This window comes from Drosophila biarmipes, chromosome 2R (assembly GCF_025231255.1).
Source record: "Drosophila biarmipes strain raj3 chromosome 2R, RU_DBia_V1.1, whole genome shotgun sequence".
NCBI lineage: Eukaryota > Metazoa > Arthropoda > Insecta > Diptera > Drosophilidae > Drosophila > Drosophila biarmipes.
The window spans coordinates 23339592-23357837 of NC_066615.1; the positions used below are offsets into that span (position 1 = coordinate 23339592).

General features: G+C 51.2%; 3 protein-coding genes across 8 annotated transcripts in view; 2 read left to right on the forward strand and 1 right to left on the reverse strand.

Moving 5' to 3' along the window:
• The first annotated feature begins 244 nt into the window (after positions 1-244).
• On the forward strand, positions 245-7487 carry LOC108022595 (sodium/potassium-transporting ATPase subunit beta-1-interacting protein). Of its 6 annotated transcripts, XM_017091628.3 has the most exons (8): positions 247-331; positions 1302-1694; positions 1768-1905; positions 1969-2049; positions 2115-2306; positions 2368-2428; positions 3297-3351; positions 5999-6150. In XM_017091628.3, exons 2-8 carry the CDS (start codon positions 1635-1637, stop codon positions 6009-6011), a joined length of 600 nt encoding a protein of 199 aa, XP_016947117.1. In that variant the 5' UTR covers positions 247-331; positions 1302-1634; the 3' UTR covers positions 6012-6150. The 6 variants fall into 6 exon arrangements, with proteins under 6 accessions (XP_016947116.3, XP_016947114.1, XP_016947117.1 ...); XM_017091627.3 differs by lacking the exon at positions 3297-3351 and having other exon boundaries at positions 245-331; positions 5999-7487; XM_017091625.3 differs by lacking the exon at positions 5999-6150 and having other exon boundaries at positions 245-331; positions 3297-5721.
• Position 7488: 1 nt separating this feature from the next.
• On the reverse strand, positions 7489-10346 carry LOC108022594 (angiotensin-converting enzyme). Its single transcript, XM_017091622.2, has 4 exons — positions 9251-10346; positions 8088-8654; positions 7716-8029; positions 7489-7657 (listed from the first exon to the last, which is right to left on the reverse strand). Exons 1-4 carry the CDS (start codon positions 10255-10257, stop codon positions 7641-7643), a joined length of 1905 nt encoding a protein of 634 aa, XP_016947111.1. The 5' UTR covers positions 10258-10346; the 3' UTR covers positions 7489-7640.
• Positions 10347-11022: 676 nt separating this feature from the next.
• Positions 11023-18246, forward strand: part of LOC108022447 (sodium channel protein 60E) — a 31726-nt gene continuing 24502 nt past the window's right edge. Inside the window, exons 1-4 of the mRNA XM_050888032.1 lie at positions 11023-11281; positions 11670-11758; positions 11823-11966; positions 13662-14172. Of these exons, the coding sequence (XP_050743989.1) occupies positions 14136-14172 (37 nt within the window). The 5' untranslated portion in view covers positions 11023-11281; positions 11670-11758; positions 11823-11966; positions 13662-14135. The remainder of the gene's footprint in view (positions 11282-11669; positions 11759-11822; positions 11967-13661; positions 14173-18246) is intronic.

Below are 18246 nucleotides of genomic sequence, written 5' to 3' on the forward strand. Positions count from 1 at the left end.
TCTTTGTACTATTTGACCTGATTAAAAATTTTAGCATGAACACTTTTATCATGACATTTTGATAAATTATGGCGAAAACTCGGGTTTTCGTAAATCAAATGTCTCGGGGCAGAATCTTCAACAATTCAACAGTTTAGGGAATACCCCTATTCTTTTTTCTTCTTGTAAGTTCAGTATATTTTTAAAATATAAATGCAGTATATTTTTGTGTGGAGTTTTTTTTTGCGATGGCTCCGCGGTCACACTATTTTCGGTATTATTGGTCGAGCACCAGAACGGTCTCACTTCCCAACTGTATTTTGTCCCGTTCGTTCGCGCACTTGTTCTTGACGTAGGTGCAAATTGTTTTAAATCGAGATAGTGAACCGCCGTGGCTGCGTATTATGTAAAGTGGAGTGGGCCTGGTATCGCTAAACATAAGCCCTCGCAGGCAAATCAAAAATTGTGGAACGAATCTCTCCTGTCCCCAGTGTGTGTGTGGGAATGTACGGTGGTCAGTGCCTCTCTCTGTGTGTGTGTGTGCGAGAGTGGGGCTTCCGTGTGCAAGCGGAAAACAAATGGAATAAAGTTCTCTGTTTGAGTCATTCCAGTGACAAACAATGCGCGTCATGCGTTGTCCATTGAATTACTGTTTAATTTGATTACCGGGCATCGTCGGTGTACGCTTCCAATCGCCAATCGCGTCTGTGTGGGGGCCTCAAATATAGACATGGCGTAATGGAATGGAGATGCTTCTCCGGCCGTGCTGCGCTGTGTGCTAATTAATTAATTGCTCATACTTGACCTGGACACTAAGCAGACGCTGTTGAAATCGACAATATGTGCTCGCCCAGATGAAATGGGCGAAAATAGTGCGTGTTTGGTTTACGTTACGTGAGCCCCTCGCTGTGACTGTGTTGGTGGGCAGCATTCCCGTGTGCGAGAGTGTGCGAGCAGCAGTGTTGATGGGGAGTACCCAGATGGGTGTACCTAGGCGAAATAGTTGGGTACTTTTCCTAGCTAAAATATTGTGTTGAATTGGCCACTCCTCCGGGGCCAGCAAGTTTTTGTTGTTAAATATAACTTGCTTTTAGTCGGATACCAATTTCCTACGGCTTTCCGAGAACTATGTGGTTGGTTATCTCTTATCTTTCCTTTATGGAGATTTTTCGGCCGCATGCTCAGGCTCATTTTTCTCGGATTCAAAACCAAGCTTAGGTACCCAGAACAAGTACCCTCCACAGCACTGTTTGGCCAGAGTTTCTCTCGGTAGCGCAGTTCGTTTGGCTTAATTTCTCTTTATTTACTCTCGGTTCACACAGATCAGGTTTTGTTCGCTGCTCGTTGGTGCAGCTGCATTCTTTCTCGCTCCCACCCCTGCCCCGGAGGCCCCTGGAAACCCCAGCGAACCCTGCACCTGTGCGTTCTCGAGGTGCGAGCGAGAGGCAGAGGCACTTGCCACGCTTGACTTGCAGCAGGTCTGCAAGCGACGCGGAAATGCCACAAGGAGGCACAGCCATAGCCGCCGATAGCCACCAGTTCCAGTCCCGATAAGGCGACGATAGGCCGCCGAGTAGACAGCTAGCTGGCGCGGCAGATAGCGACGGGGGAGCGGAATTATTTATTATTCAAATTCTGAATGGAATGACGATGTGATGGGCTCGTGCTCGTGTACGCGGCGACACTTTTTGCTGTCAATATGCTTCCTGCAAGTGGTGAGTACTCCGAACGGGATCGTTACGATTCGCAGTCTGTAATCCGTAATCCCGTCTCCCTATCGATCCGCAGATAACGATTATCGAGCGCCAGGTATTCGACTTCCTCGGGTACATGTGGGCGCCCATCCTGGTGAACTTTTTCCACATTCTGTTCATCATATTCGGGTTCTACGGCGCCTACCACTTCCGCGTTAAATACATCATCACCGTAAGTGGCCTGATTACCATATCTATGCGATAACCCCAATTTACTTTGTGTGCCCGCCTGCAGTATCTAATATGGAACTTCCTGTGGATCGGCTGGAACGCCTTCCTCATTTGCTTCTACTTGAATGTGGGCCAGTTGAACAGGGTGAGTCAATGCACGTCCGAATACACATAGACAGCTACTTGACCCCGCGAATCGCTCCTCCACAGGACAGTGACCTGCTCAACCTGGGCACTGGCAGCGTCTCCTGGTTCGAGGCGAACGGGTACGGCTGCAAGCCCACCTACAACATGACCGCGGACGATCCGTTCCGGCCCCAGCGGCCGGAGCGCGTGGACGGCTGCCTGCTGGACTACGAGCTGGTGGAGATCACCCACTCGGGGGTGCAGTGCGCCCTGGCGGTGAGTGCCCGTCTGGCTCAAGTGCCCTGAATTGTGTTAATTGTCTCGCCCACTCCCACAGCTGCTCGGCATACTCGGTGCGATTCTGATCAGTTGCATATTTCTTGACGAGGACGACAGATGTAAGTGGCGCTCTCTGATTACGAACCACGCTCGTTTGTCACAAACCCCACTAACCGGGTTCGGTCACTGCTAACCCCTCTCATCCCCCATAATCTCCCACTTTCGGGTCTCACTGTGCACTGTGTCTATGGTAAATGTTTCCCCTTCCCCATAACCTGCATTACTTCCCCTATGTGTAATGAATGTTTATGTGAAGCTCTGAAGCGACATCGAGAAGTCGAAGACGATTGTTTATTGTTAGTGTCGAATACGTCAGGTTGTCGATATGTAAGCTTAAGCCTCCCCACCCAAAACCCGCACCCTGGAATGCGATTGTACCCACATGAAATTACTGTTTTCGATTTAAACGTATATGGTATCCCATATTAACCATTGTGCCGTGTCCATGTGAACCGTGAGCATCTCTACATATGCCCCTAAAAACATTATACTTACATACATGCCATATACTCGTAATGTAATCCATGTTATGTCTAAGTCATTCATTCTTAATCAAGAAAACAACAACATTGTATTTGCCTATCGTCAGCGACACTGCGCAGCCCAAAACAAAGTAGAACGCCAACTGAGTGCTCCGAAAATCATTGCATTTTAGTAGAAACAGTAATGTGAATCGAAATCAATAACAGGAAAGTTTGTGAAAGTCAAACAATCTCAAGTTTCTTTGACCGATAGCTAAGTGATAGGCAAACAATCAAAATACAAAAACATTTATTTACAATTCACACAAATAGCACCAAGTTGATCACTTGCCAGAGACTGACCTTTATTTGGTTCAAAACTTGTGGCTGCTGCACAGTGTCCTGCGATACTCGACGTATTCTTCTGGTTATTGTTAAAGCATCTTAATCAATTTCTGGTTTACAGTCGATTTCATGAACGGCGACGCGAAGAGTCCACAGCACACCGTGGTGCACCCAATGTACGTGAGCTATACAAGTATACCCACAACATCCGCAAGCGCCACCATGCAATCAAACAAGCATCTGCAACTGCAGCAGCAGCAGCCGCAGCAGAACTCACTGAAACTCTACCATCATCAGCAACAACAGCAACCCAAACTACACCACTTCAACAAGAACTACCAGTTGAGCGGCAGCAACAATAATACACTCAACAATAATCTCCACCAGCGCGCGCCTCCGCTGCTGCCGCCAGACACAACAAATAACCACAGCGCATCATTCCAACCCCACAGTCACCCCTCGACCAATCATTTAACCCAGCGCACGGGCGGCGAGGGGAGCAACTGCAGCAGCCTGCGCCGCCACCGGCACAACCATTCCAAGGTCCCCGTCAGCCCTAGTCCCATGTCCCCCCAGACCACGCCCTCGCTCTCGTACGCCTCGCTGCAGAACTCCAACCCCTATCTGGCCGGGAACTCGCTGAGCAACAGCAACTACAGCATCTTCCAGAGCCCCGACTCGCTCCAGGGCAGCTCCCATTTCGCCCGCATCCACCACAAGCCCAAGCCGCCCAAGTCCGGTCTTCCTATTTCGGGTGGACTAGATCCGAGTCCTGGCATGGGATTGTCCTCGCCCATCCGTCCGCTCGAACGCCTGTCGCGCAACCTCGAAGAGGACGAAGATAACTTCTCGCTGCAGCAGTTCGCTCCGGGCGACAACGGTGTGACCTACGTCCCCTTTCAGAGCCCCACTCCAAATAGCCTGTTCCTGAGCGAGAACAACAACGCCCAGCCTCACCTCGTCTTTAACTCCAACTCTCGCTCAAGTCCCAACAACAACGCCTATCCCTACGACCAGAACGGTTTGCCCTCTCCCCTTCGTCTGGGGTCAAACCCGAAGACACGGCGGCCCGCGCATATTCCGCTGCCGACGGTGCCCATGCACAGCTGCCTGGAGATGCAGGACGACGAGGATGCAGACGGCGAGTCCAAACTAGATCACGATCAGATGCTGACGCCCCCGCCTCCGCCAATAGTCCGGCCCCACATCCATCAGCGCTTGGGTCAGGCGCCCTATCTCGATCTCTCGCCGGAAGTGGCCGAGCGGTATGCGATTCCCAGCAAGCTGGGATCCGGGCCTGCCGTTCAGGTGCCCCTGTCCCTTCCCGTCCCACATGGCTCGCCAATGGTGCGTCGCAGCAATCGCCGGCCCAGGCCTCCGATTCCTGTGAACTTCTGCGACCAGATTCGCGCTCCTCCACCCGGATACGTGGTGCGCGCCCAGAGCGATGACCGCCTGGTGGAGCAGGCGGAAGCCGAGGCTGCTCCGCACGTGAATCGTCGGAGTGGTCGAAGTGCTAACGGCCAAAAGTCCCGTCCCCGCTCCTTCTGCAACTCGATTGTGGGCGTGCAGGCCTAGATCTAAGTACGTCGCGCTGCACTTGCTCCTCCTGCTCTATTAATCGAGCTCTCTGCCTTGGCAAGAGGCCTGTTACTAACATTACCGGGATCACTCGATCCCCTTACACAACCTTCATACATATACATAGGTGTTGCTGTTTCTTTGTTGTGCCTAACCAGCCGGCTAACTTGGCTAAGAACAGGACGTAACATTAGCTTCCCATGCGTGCGTTTAACGATTCGGATGATGCCTTGCAGAGCTGACTTCTGTTAAGTAGAACTAAGTAACCATTCACATACGTGCGAACAGTAGAGACTTTCCCCGAATTGTGATAGAAGGCGTGGAAAGTCGCGACAGAGTGCAAGCCTAACAATTTTATGTTGATCTGTGATAGCTGCAAACAAACATGAACGACAAACGATTATTTAACAAACGAAAATGTCACAAAAATCATTATCAAGCAAAGGATATGAGAATTTGTGGAGAATGCAAGCGAGATTGAAAGTTTAGCGCCAATTGCAACCAGATGCCTTGGATGAATGACGGAATAGAGATTAGAGTATACAAGATATATATACTGATGTTATGTGCGGGGAGCGCAGCCTCCCCAAGAGTTGCCTTTTGTTGTTTAACTAAAATAACTGAAATACGATATACACATATTACCGCTAATTACGAAATGTACTGCGATGCAAACGTTAGTGGTCGAACACAAACAAGAAGTTGCCTATTGAGTTAAGTGCGAGATTCGTTATACAAACGCAAACAAAAGTAACCATACAAACTTATAGATTCGTTAAGTCTAGATTTAAGCTTGAGGCCACAAAATGCATTAGCAGAGCAGATCCAAATCCATGTAGCATAGTCGATATTTACTGTTTAGATAGATCCCCGATCTTGATCTTTAGCCATGCGAATTGCGCTGACTAGTGCCAATTCCCGACGAGATTCGAGGCGTTTCCAATAAAATGTTCATTTACACCAAACTACGGGTCTCTCTGTCTGTCTCGGAAGCCCTCTTCGTAGCCGATCCATCTATCCTCCTAAGTTGTTCTCTCACTGGTAGCTGGCTTTCTGTAGCATTTGTGGCTCTAACCAACCGCTAACTATCGACTCTCTCCGAACGTAGCTAATCCAACTTGTTTAACAGCTCCAATCACAAAAGCACACTCAAAGCTAACCCGAGGTAACTTTGAACATTTTATCCGTGGCTTAACGATCTTGCCGATCTCCTACTGATCCAATCTTGTTCTCCCGGCGCAGTGAAGCATATTAGCAAGCAGTCCAAGCACCGCCAGTCGCTCTACTCGATCGAATTCGGCAGCAGCAGCGACACCATCCGGCATGGCGGCCACGCCATGGGACTGGGGCTGGGCGATTCCCGAGGCGACCAGGATGGCGGCGAGCTGAGTCCCAAGCCCATGACACCGCGGCGCGTCAAGAGGCGGTCGGTCATGGCGCGCGGCACCCAAGGAAGGCAGTCCAGTGGAGGCGGAAGCAGCACCAGGCGTTCGCATCACGGCTCCAGCGGCACTTTGAGATCCAAGCACGGGCACGGCGGCCATGGTGGCGGAGCAGACAGCAGTAGCGGAAGCTATGTGAGGAGCAGCACTCGGAGCTCCCGCCGAAAGTATCACCAGAACCCGGTGACCAAGATCATCGACCAGCAGCTGCAGCAGCAACAGCAGCAACCTCACCTGGGTTCCTTCCATCGCCAGGACAAGCTCTCGCTGACCGCCTCCAACCTGCACTCTCTCAACAATGACATAGTGAACAACACCAACGCGTCCGGCAGCCAGTTGGGCAGTCTGGGCAAGAGCAACCGACACTACTACCACAGCTACCGCAAGAACATTCCGCTGGACCCCATTTACTACAACACGAACGGGCAGGGAGTGCTGGAGGAGCCGAGTTCTCCGACTCTTCCGCCGCCACCACCTCTGCCCTCTGCTGCGGCCGTATCCAATCTCCAGGTGGGCGGAGGAGGCCACTACAATCCCAGTTACCAACACTCCACCACCCACCTGAACGACGTGGGCCACGCTCCCGACGAGCTTTACAACAATCGGCCGCCCTCGGTGCGCTCCAGTTACTCGAATTTTCATGGCTCGCGGCCACTGTCCACCGCCTACGGAAATGCCGCGGGCGAGAACGTGTTCGCCGGACTGAACGGGGCCAGTTCCACTCCGCCGCAGGCTCCATGCACGCCGCCCCTCTACCAGCAGCATCCAATGCACCTGCAGCAGCAACAGCAACACCAGCAACAGCACTATCTTCCGCCGCCGCCAATGGACCCGGCGCCTGCCTACGTCAGCGCCATGTCCTTCTCCAAGAGGACTGCCTCTCGGGAGAGCATACGCTCGATGGCCTTCCTCAACAACGGCCCGCCCGCCTACAATCTCAACTACCACACGCCGCCCGACTCGGAGACGACGATGTGAACCGACTTTGTGTCGATGTATTCGCCCAGTTTGTCCGTCGCCTTCATCCTCGCCCATCGATCTTCATCCGCATGGATCTCGGAATCTTTTAATATCTTCATCACGGCCATGGCCACCTGCCCAATCATATTTATTCTTGTGCAACAAGCTACGCCCTTAGCCCTGCAGGGGAGCCCACTTCGCGCTTTAACCACTTGGATAGTTTGTACTTGATGCGTAATTTAACGATATGTGTAGTGCTTAATGTATACTTAAGTTTCTGTCGTTTTACCAAAGTGCCTTTGTAAATAAACATTTAAAGTATTTGAAAAGTTGGTTTTCATGAAAAGTTAGCTTTACAAAAAGCATCAAAATAGTTTATATTATTTATGTTCATATCTGTTTGTTTATTCATAGGTAAAATACGTGCTTTATACGTAGTTATACGTTTAGAAAACTGGGGAGAACACCCTGAGCTTGGAACTTCAGTCCCTGCGGCACACTGAAAACAAATACGAAACCTAGTAACTCGAATGATGGGTCTTCTTCGCCATACTCACATTCATCTGCATCCCAGCCGGGCTGAATGTCCAGCTGCTTGTTTCGCTCCTTAAGCCAGGTGAAGAGTGGGGCAAAGTACTCCAGGATGCCGCGACCGCTCAACTTCCGCTCCCCGGTGGCGATCTCCATGACATCCCGCCAGTGGCGACTGGCTCCCACCTCCATCATGTCGTGAATCTTCTTTCCCGCCTCCGGGTTGCCGTAAAAGTCGCAGTTGTGCAGCGGGTGACTGGGATCTCCGGGCCGGTACTGACCACTCGCCAGGCAAAAGGAGCGGTAGAACTGAAAGCCCAGAATCTCGGCCAGAAATTTTCTGTAAAACGTTCGGGATAAAGAGCTCTCAACTATTAAATTTAAATTTTGGTGCCTACTTGGTGTTGGATGTCTCCGGGTTTAAGCCGCGATAGAACTTGAAGTCCAGATCGAAGTCCTTGTTAAGGCGTGTCCTTGGCGGCTGAACTCCCGCGAACTTATCCTGCAGATCCCAGTAGGCGCAGTTGTAGTCCTTCACTCCGATCCGCCCGTCCATGACGTCCACCAGGAACTTGTCATTGATGAAGTACTGCGGCACGGCGATCAAGGTGTGCACGCCCATGCGGAAGAGCCGGTTCAGGGACTGCTCCTCCGTGAGGCTGCTGTTCAGCAGGATTTTGAGGCGGTTCAGGTGGCGTGGGGTTCCCGAGGCCAGGATTACCGTTTCCGCTATGGCGGCGCCGAACCCAGGACACGGCTCTGTGTCGAGTCCAAACGGCAGCCGCATCTTGTAGAAGTGGTACTGGATTTCCGCCATCGTTCCGTGGATCTGCATCAACTTCTTGTAGTCCAGTTTGGGACAGTAGCGCAGGGCCACTTCCGGCGGAAAGTAGTACACCTGCGACTTGCAGTCGACTCCAGCTTCCTCTTCACTCATCCGGCGGGAGTAGCGGTCGTAAAAGGTGCTGGGGAGGAACGATTTTTAAGTAACTAATATCAATTACCTTAAAAGTTTGGGTCTTAGGGCACGCAAATACGGGCTTCAAAACGAACTAATGCAAAGAATAAATACGAGTATTCATTTTACTTAGAAATAAAAAACCAAAAAATGATTACAACTTTTTTTTTGTAGAAGAAAACTTAGAAAATCAATTAACAAATGTGCTGCAATTGTTACCGATTCCAATGTTTTTTAATTTCTTATATGGAAATATTAAATTGAACAATTTTAGTTATTTTAAGGACTATAAACTCTTGATATAATTAAGCGAACCTTCATCATTGCATTACAAATTGTTAAAATAACATCGTACTTAAGACTTACTACAGGCAATTCACATTCTTTGTATTCCAAATTTAAAAATAAACATGGTTTATTGTCTATAGTGAGATTTAATACGTCTTCCAGCAAACGTTATTCTTTGAAAACTGGTGATAGACGTGGCCTAAATATATGTATGTAAATTTAGCTTGTGCCTTCAATGCATACCCTCAACTGATAAACCCTAAAGCCCTTGATATATTCACGAGTTAATCTGGAATCTGTGCATAATATACTCACTTTGGCAGAACGATAAGACCCAGCGACTCGAAGAACTCGGCGGCCATGCGGTTGATCTTGACGGGCGTCACCAGTACCTCCTCCAGGCGTCTGTGCACGGAGGGCAGCTGGTGCTGCTTGCCCTGATGCGGCGTGCGGAAGAACTGGTGCGGGTACCAGTCCTGCGACAAGATCTGGTCCATGATGGGCGCGGAGATGGCGCCGTCGCTCTTGGTGTCCGCCTTGGGATAGGCGGCCTGCACCTCGTGGCGGAGGTACGCGTGCAGCTCCCGGTAGAGCGGCATGATCTCCCACACGACCGCCTCGAGCTCGGCCTGGAAGTTCTCCGTGTCGTAGTTGAGGTACCAGGTGCGCGAGGCCGTCACGTGGCCGTTGTAGGTGGCCGCCTTCCTAAGCAGGCGCACGTAGTCCTTAAACGTGTTCTTAGCCACGTCCTTTTCGTTGATGGCATTGCGCCAGGTCTTCCAGTTGTCCAGCAGCTCCTCGTACTGCTTCGCGTACATGTTCCTCTTCACGATCTGCGGAACCATGGCCAACGGCCCGCTGGCCGAGCAATCGCTATGGGGACACACCATTGGGCCGCTGACAAAGCCGTGTATCTGTCGCAGAAGGTCCTTGGCCTGTTCGTACTCCTTCGGCCGCAGTCCCTGCAGCTTCAGCTTGGCCAGTCGCTGCACGAATCTGCGCTGCAGGGGATCGCTCAGCTCGGCGACCGGCACCACGCTCAAGTTGGCCGCCAGCTCGTAGTAGAGGCGATAGGTCTCCGCCTCCACTTCCTGCTTCGAGCTGAGAACCGTTCCACCCAGCGGTGACTTTCCCTTGGCCGTGAGCTGCACGAAGATCTTGCGGGTGATCTCCCAGACGTGGTGAATGCGCTCGGTGGCCCTCTGGAGGATCTGCTTGGTGGCCAACTCATAGCCGGCGGCGGTGTGATTGCAATGGGTCGGTGTCGGGGTCAGGATCAGCAGGAGGCCCAGAAGGGCTACTCCTAGGAGTGGCAGCCGCATTTCGGCCTAGACTGGCTTCCGCTTCGTCTCGATAAGGTTATCTGGATGCTTAGTAGTCCGGCTGGGGGCCTGCTTCCGACTCTGGCGGATTCTCGCGGAGAACTGAGCTGGCAGTCGAGCTGCGAGCTAATCACTTGGGACAGGGGCATTGGGCTTATCTGCGGTTGCGAAAGAAGCCCGGCCAGCGATCTCCCCCAGCCAACGTTGCGTATACGCTACGAGCTGCGTCTGACATTACGTATACGCGGCGTGTTCCAGCCAGAGGCGGAAATCGCAGGGGGAGGGGAGCGGCAATCCTTACCATTTTAGACTGATGAACAGCGTCCGCATGCTGCTGGCTTTGTTAGCCAGTGGCCCATATTCAAGCTTAATCATTTTGACATTTTCTTTTCGGGGGGCGGCGCGGAGGCGGAGGTCCTTTGGCCCGCGGTGCAGCAGCGAAGGACTCGGAACGGCAATCGGAATCTGAATCGGAGAAATAGGGGGAAGTTCGCCGGAGCGTGTCGTCGCTCGTGTGGCAAGTGGCTGGTAGCTAGTGGCATGTGGCACGGCATTTGTTTATGCCGGCTGACCTGCAAGGAAACGCGAGGGCGCGGGACAGTGCCCCGACGAGAGAGCATTTCCCCGACGACGCGTCGTCCCTTCGGCGGAATCGGAATACGGGGAAATACGGTGTGTGTTTTTCATCGCTCTGCATCGCGGAGCCCTGCAGATTACGTCAAACGGAAAGGAAACCCGTTAGCCGAGCTCAGTCGCCGACGAACCTTAGAACCGAGCAGTCGCCATGCGAGCGCACGTACGTACAGTAGTGGCCCAGTGTCTCTGTCTCAGTGCCCTTAGTGTGGAGTGAAAGCCCAAGGAAAATGGTGAAAAGCAGTGGCAGGCTGTGAAAAGCAGTGAAAGCCTGAAAGGCCTGAAAAATAACGCAGAAAGGACGCACTCACACACACAGGGAATTCGCGCTACCAGCACAAGTGCATTCAGTGCGAGGAAAATTCTTCAGCGCCCAAAAATAGAGTGAAATGTTCGCTGCATGTTGTTGTTGCTGCTGCCGAGGGAGGGGGAGGGGCCTCGGCGGAAACTAACCTACATTTTCGCGCTCTTTCGCACGCTTTCGCTGGCTCACACACACACGCGCTGGCAGGGAGGCCACCTTGCTGTCTCGCTCGCACCCACTCGCTGGGCCGCGAAAGAAATCAACAGTAAATTGTAATAACACTTCTCAGCCTGCCTATGTGTGTGTGTCAAACAATGTGCGTGCCCGAAGTTTTTGCTTTGTGCCGTTTCTGTTTTTGTTGCTGGTTCCGTTCCAACATCCCCAAGCCCCTGCCCTCCCCCTCCACTCAAATTGTTGCACAGTTGCGACTAAATAAAAATGTAATTAATGTAAAATAAAATCAAATAAAACACAGCAGCGGGAGCAACAACAACCTCTGAATCTGGATCGGGCATAGTGAGTGGGCCAGTGTTGGGAAGTGGAAGTGGAAGTGTAAGTGGAAGTGTTAGTGTGTGAGTGGAGGTGGGAGTGCGGGCAACTTCAGTGGGTTCGTGTGCGTGTGTTGCAGGCCCAAGAAAGTGTGGTACGAAAATATAAATAGAAATAGCCGTAGTGCAAGCACTCAAGCGATTACATAAAGCCCAGCTATCATCCCGGACAGCCAACAACTGCAGCTAGCGGAGAGTAAACAACTGATGGCCCATGCTTAAAGGTAAATCGAACCTTCCACAGGACGTGTGCGAGTGTGCGTGTGTTTGGCTTGGGGCTGCAGTGTAGATGTGGGTCCAACACAACCACAACGTCGTGGCCATAAATTAGCTCTTGATGTGCACTTAACTAGGCGGCCGCACTTTCGCTTCGTCTGTATCGCCTCGTCCTGCTCGCCCGCCGTGCGCACGAGAGAGAGAGCAGAAAATGGCGGAGGGGCACCGACGGCCAAATTTGTAGCACAACTTTGGGGGCCAACTGGCTTAGCTCAGCCGCACTTTTATGGGCCAACTTTAAAACCAACCGCTGGTCACGCCCAGAAAGCAGAAACAGAAACGGAAACGGAGTTTCCACTCCCACCACCCCCTCCCCTCCCATGGGGAAACCCCGCCGTAAAATCGTGAGCCAACAACACATTGTTTAATGCCTCGAGCGCCGCTCTTATTGTTGTAATAAAAGTGTTTTTGCCGATTTGTGTGTGCGCCCAGTCCGAATCCAAGCCAGCAAGCCAGCAGATGCAGGTGGATCTCCTGTGGCAGGGGCTGAGGCAGCCTGCCCAGCCTCCGGGCCCAATGGCAGGGGCGCATCCCCGCCTGGCCCACCTTCGCTGCCAGCGAATTTCCGCCAGCACACATCAACTGCCATAACGGGGAGGTGGAAACTTGATATTGAATATTTTATGGGCGCCTTCATCTAACGCTTTTCCATTTTCGCTGCCAGTTGCCAGTTGCTTGCAGACGTGTCAAGAAGTTTGTGAGAAGCACAACAGGAAGCACGGGCCTACACAATCACTTGCCCATACATATGGCCATACACTGTATGCCCAACAATGCCGGGAGCAGCGGCAACAAAGCGCTGAGCCATGAGCAGCATCAGCCCATCCCCGCCCTGCCACGCCCTCCCCTACGCCACTGCCCACGCAACCTCATTGCTTTTGGTTGGGCGCCATTTATCAATTCTTGTATCTCACTTTGTGCTGCGAGAGTGTGCCCCTGTGCCCCTGTGCAGGGATGCTGGCTTGTGTGAGGGTGTGTCTGCCCATAATGTTAATTAACTTTATCTTGCCCGAGCTTTAAGACTTAAAGCGGCGCTCATTTCCCGGCCCTCGGCCCAGGCCGCCTCCCTCGCAGGTGTTTATCTCTTCCGTTACGCACATTACACACACGTAAGTCGAGTGAGTCGTTACGTTGCGTATACGCACTGCACTCGGGGAAGCGTTCTCCGAGTTCTGGGGAAAGCTGTGCTTGAAGGAAAATAGCTCAGGACCGAATAGGAAGGAGTCTACTATTATGACATGAGTGAGGTACATAACCAGGCTCATTTAAGTCTATTCTTGTCCGATAAAATCCAGGTATTACACTTTCAGAGCGACAAAAAAATGTAGTAATTTATTTAGGAAAACCTAAAACCACTCCTATTCTATTAAAACAATATTATCTTTAGAAGGTGCAAGGAATACGTCTTAAAATACAAAGCCTCGATTTAATTCTAAAGCATTTTTCTGAGTGTGGCCTGTGTGCGATGGTGGGGGCGTCTTGAGCTGCCGGGGATTAGCGCGCTGCCAATTACCGCTACACGACGCGACGCAGAGCAATTGCGGGCAGAGGCGATTTAATTTACTCGCAATCCCCACCCACTTACATAAGCTTAAATCTCTCCGCTTACCAGTGTTTCTCCCGTTTATTCCATTTACAAACAGACGAGCATCGCAGGATGTAAAGCAATAGTCAACACAGCAAAGCCAAAGCTCACAATAGGAGTAGCCGCGGACGGAGCCGGGGAGACGAGCCCGGGCGATGCCAAATGCCACTATTGGAAAGCGTCGTAGTCGTAAGATTTGCATAGCACAGCAATAGCAGTAGGCACCATGAGAGCCCCCCGCGCGACAAGCACCTCAGCAACAGCAGCAATAGTAGACGACACTACGCACAAAATGGTTAACAAAGGGAACGGTGACAATACCAAGCTTAACGGTGAGCCGAGCGATCCGCTCGCCTGAAAAGTGAGACAGACAGAGTAGTGTTCGAAAATCGAGTGAGAAGCCAGCCAAGAGCGAGCGAGACATGCAGCTGCCCTAAGGACCTCGGCAAGGACGACGACGGAGGACACGAGGCCCAGCAGCAGCCAGAGGCAGCAGCAGCAACCACCAACCAAACGACGACAATCAGTCAAGATGAGTGATGATCAAACGGCGTCCAACGATGAGAAAGGTGAGTCCCCGAACCGCTAAGCCCTACTGATACCGCTATTGATAGTTCCCGAGCCACCCGGCCTCATAAATATTGTTCTGGAGGTGTCCCCGGGGCAGTGGGGCGCTGGGAGTCGTGTGGTGCGGAGGCCATCAAATCTGTATCCGAGGGCACATGCATTGAAAGGCCAGGAGGGCAGGAGTCACGGGGCAGCACTCCTGCCCTTCCTCCTCCTCCCCGCATGGCTTCTCCGACACCCTGACAGCGACACCTGCACGCCAACTAAGCGAGAGTCGTGCACAGTGGTCGTGGCCACAAGATGTCGGGGATGTCGCCTGACTGGAGTCACAGAACTCTTTTGAAACTGGTACTCGGATCGTAAGACCCTTGCTGTCTACGTGCCAAGGCAAAGGACCTGAAAGTGGCACAATAAAAATATTTAAACTTGAATTAAGGGTCACTTTGGGAATGAGTTCTTGCGCAAACTAAAATGTCATACTATGTTTTAGCTTGACCTATTATGACCTTAAAGGACTTGGTTTATATGTAGGCGCCTTTCATTCCCCAAATTGTAATCGCTCCCTGTTAACATTATAGTACCCCGAGAACATGCTCCAAGAATTTGCATAATTTGAAAATTTATTAGTTGGCCAAGCTATGAGCTCCAAGGCGAACATTCGTCATCGGGCTATTGCACACACTCTGGAAGTTCACTTTGTGCGGAGCCGCCCACGGTGCGAGAAACGGACTGCCGGCGGAGGAGTGGCGTGGTTTGGGTGGGAGGGCCGAAGGCATTTGCTTCTGCTTTTTGTGCGTGCTGTGCGTTTTGCTGTCGCTTCCCGGACTCCTGTGCTGTCCTCCCGTCCGGTCCTGCTCATCAACATAATTAAATAGCAGTGCTCATTGTGTGCCGGGCGATTGCTTGGCCGGTGCCTGCTCTGTGCTCTTCGGGCTTGGGTTGGGTGGGTTCGGGTCGTTCTGGGGTTCCCGGTCTGGGTCTTGGCCAATAAAACGAGAATGGAATCGAAGCAGCTTAATGGCGGGACGGGCCGACCCTAAGGCCGTTTAAATAAATGATAAACAAATCGAAAATGGGAAGCGCCTTTGCTGGACGCAAAAGTCTCGGCTGATGACTGGCCATAAGTTACGCAACCGTTTTGCAGGCGCCGATAGAGAGCGCAATTTGTCCTTTCGGGGGGCAGTGGGCGGATGACTGGGCGGTGGGCGGAGGAGTGGGCGGCGAGCGCCATTGTCGGCGGAGGATATCCATTGGGGAGGTGAACAATGCACAAAGGCCAGCAGGCGCTGCCAGCTGCGGATTACGAATATGAACGGAAACGGAAACTAATTAAATATGTAGAGCAATTGCTGCTGCATCTCGCTTTATCCTCGCGATTCACTTTTTCACTTTTGTTTGTCCCGCCTCGCTGGAGCTTGTGTTTCGCCTCCTTCTTCTGGCCCGGGCCACCTTCCCTTTCGCCTCGCCATCCCCGAATTGGATTTGGTTTTCGGCCAGGGCCAGGAAGCGCTGCATAGAAAGTGCCCCGTCTGCGAGGGGCGTAATTGGCCCACCGCCGGTCCCTCCGCCAGTCCCAGTCCCAATCCCAATCCCATTTCAATTTCCATTCCCATTCCCGTCACCATTGAACTTGTGCAAAGGTCTGCGCAGCTGCAACTGCAACCGAGGCAGCAACGCCATTTGCAACTGCAACAATGGCTGCACTAAAAGAAAATTATGAAAATTAACCCATAAAGTGGCAAACAATCCAGCCAGAAGTTCGCAAAGAGCGGCAAGTTATGAGGGCTCCTGAAACTTTGGACACTCTACTTTTACTTTGTTCTAAGAACTGTTTTGGAACTTATATTGACCTTAGGAGGGCTTACTTTTTTAGTTTTTTACACCCCCGCGTGGATTGGGATGCATTTTGTTTGTTGCAAATATTACAATTACTGAATTACAGTTTAGACTTCCTTTACCTATGCGTCTTCAACGACCACCAAGCACCAATTTTTGTCAGTTTAAACATATATGATACAGTGCAAGTAGGACTTCATTTTGGCCCCGTTAGCTAGCTTTAGGTTTTCAATTGCCTTGAGTAACTTCATAAGAAAGGCAGTTTGAACGGCAACGCTTCTCGCCGTGTGTGGATGCAACTGGTTTTGGGGAAAACCGCGACATTGCTCGTTGCACATTGCTAGTTGCTTTGAGTTTCTGTGTCTGTGTGCAATTTCCTTTTTGTTTTTGGGCGCTTTGAGAATGACTTGCTTCCGCGTGAAGATGCGGCGGTGGGCCTGTAGTTTCGGGTCGCGGGCAGCGAGTCGCAGCCCGGGACGATTATGCAATACGGGGAAGATGTGCGTCTTTGTTGCATCTGATGTTAATGTGCGACCGCCAACCGGTTGGCATCGTCACTGCCGTCATCGCAGCGGCAGCCTCCAGAAGCAGCTTCATCATCGTGAGCAGGGCCGAAGATGTAATCCCCATCGAGAGATGCAGCTCGAGTGCTCCAGCTCCAGCTCCAGCTCTACATCCATCCCCACATCTTCCAGTTCGAACTTCATTCGCCCCGCATCGTGATTATGATCGTCATTATGGTTTGATTGGCAACCGATGTTGCGTTGGAGTCCCGCTCTCCGCCAGCTAGTTCCTTATGTAAGCCCGCTTTTGTTTACAATCCGAAACAGTTTAAATGTGTATTAATTATTCGGCAACGATGGAATCTGCCGCGCTGCCAAGCAGTCAGCTGCCTCGTCGCCTAGCTGCCCAGCTGAGAAATGATAATCAGCGACGTAATCGAAATGGCCGGATGGCCCCGATTCCGATGGTCCGGACTCGGGTTCGGATGAAAACTGCGGCCCACTCACTCAATGCTAATGAAAACTGTAGCTAATCAACGGCGAATGCACAGCGGAAGGGCGGTGGGTGAGCTGGTGGTGCTGGGTGGCCAGTGGCCATGACCTCTCCCCGCTGGCAGTCCGTCAGTCAGTCGGACGTCTTGCTGATGTAAGAGCGAAACAAAACCCACGGCGAGGTACTTTTTATTTTGTATCTTTTTGCCAATGCTGCAGCGCCGGAGCATGACAAGATATTTTTGATGCTGCTGCAGGCGAGGCTTAACCCAATAACGCTCGAGAGCCACTTTCCCAGCTGGCTCTCAAAAGGGGACCTGACCTGGCCCAATGCGAAGAACGGGTTCTGTTCGCCACTCTTCCGCGCTGGCAAACATGATTATCTGGCTAATTTCCGGCCGGGAACGGCCATCGATGGGTTAATGACTAACGACCCGACCAGCGGCACTCCATCCAGCCATCCAACCCTTGGCCAATCGTTATGCAAGTCTCCAGACCAACAATAAGGAATTGCCAATAGGAAGTTCGTATCTGCATAAGCATCCATAAACATGAACGTCAACAAAATACCTAACGGTCGATGTGATAAAGTGGCAATAACAACGAGCTCTGGGCCAAAACTGGAACTGGTCAAGTTGCATATTACCACAGTTTGGATTTCGATTTTAACCATTTTCGGCAGCCAGCCCACAAAGCTTAGGGCCACTCAGATTTTCTCTCAAACGAAAGTGGAGCACAGAAGCCAGCGCTCCTCGGGAGAGAGTGAGCCATACACAGGGAGAAACAGCGGGTGCCAGGTATAGCTTTAGGTAATCCTTAGTGGTGCCTTGCATTTCCCTGTACGGAATTAGGAACACAACTAAACTAAGACATAACGAAGGCTAGCTAAGATACATGGGTACTGGAATTTAAGTTATGATTTTTTCCACCGAATCATAGGTGTACTGATTTTATTTAGGTTTAATGAACTGTTTTGTGGGTTGCTAGAAAAGATGTTTAACATCTGACATCTTATTTTAAGATAAAGTTAAGCTCTTTCAGGATTTCACCCTGAAAGCCTTCCTTAAAAGCCATGATATTGTGGGAACCTCAAAACCAATTCCTGGTTAACTATTTTTCGGTGACTGTTAGTATCTTTAAATTTGCTTATGAAACCCGTTTTGTTAGTCGCTATATTGCAAATGGAAATTCAAAGATGCTCTTACATTTACGTTGGCAACACACCATTTTATATCAAAAATGTTG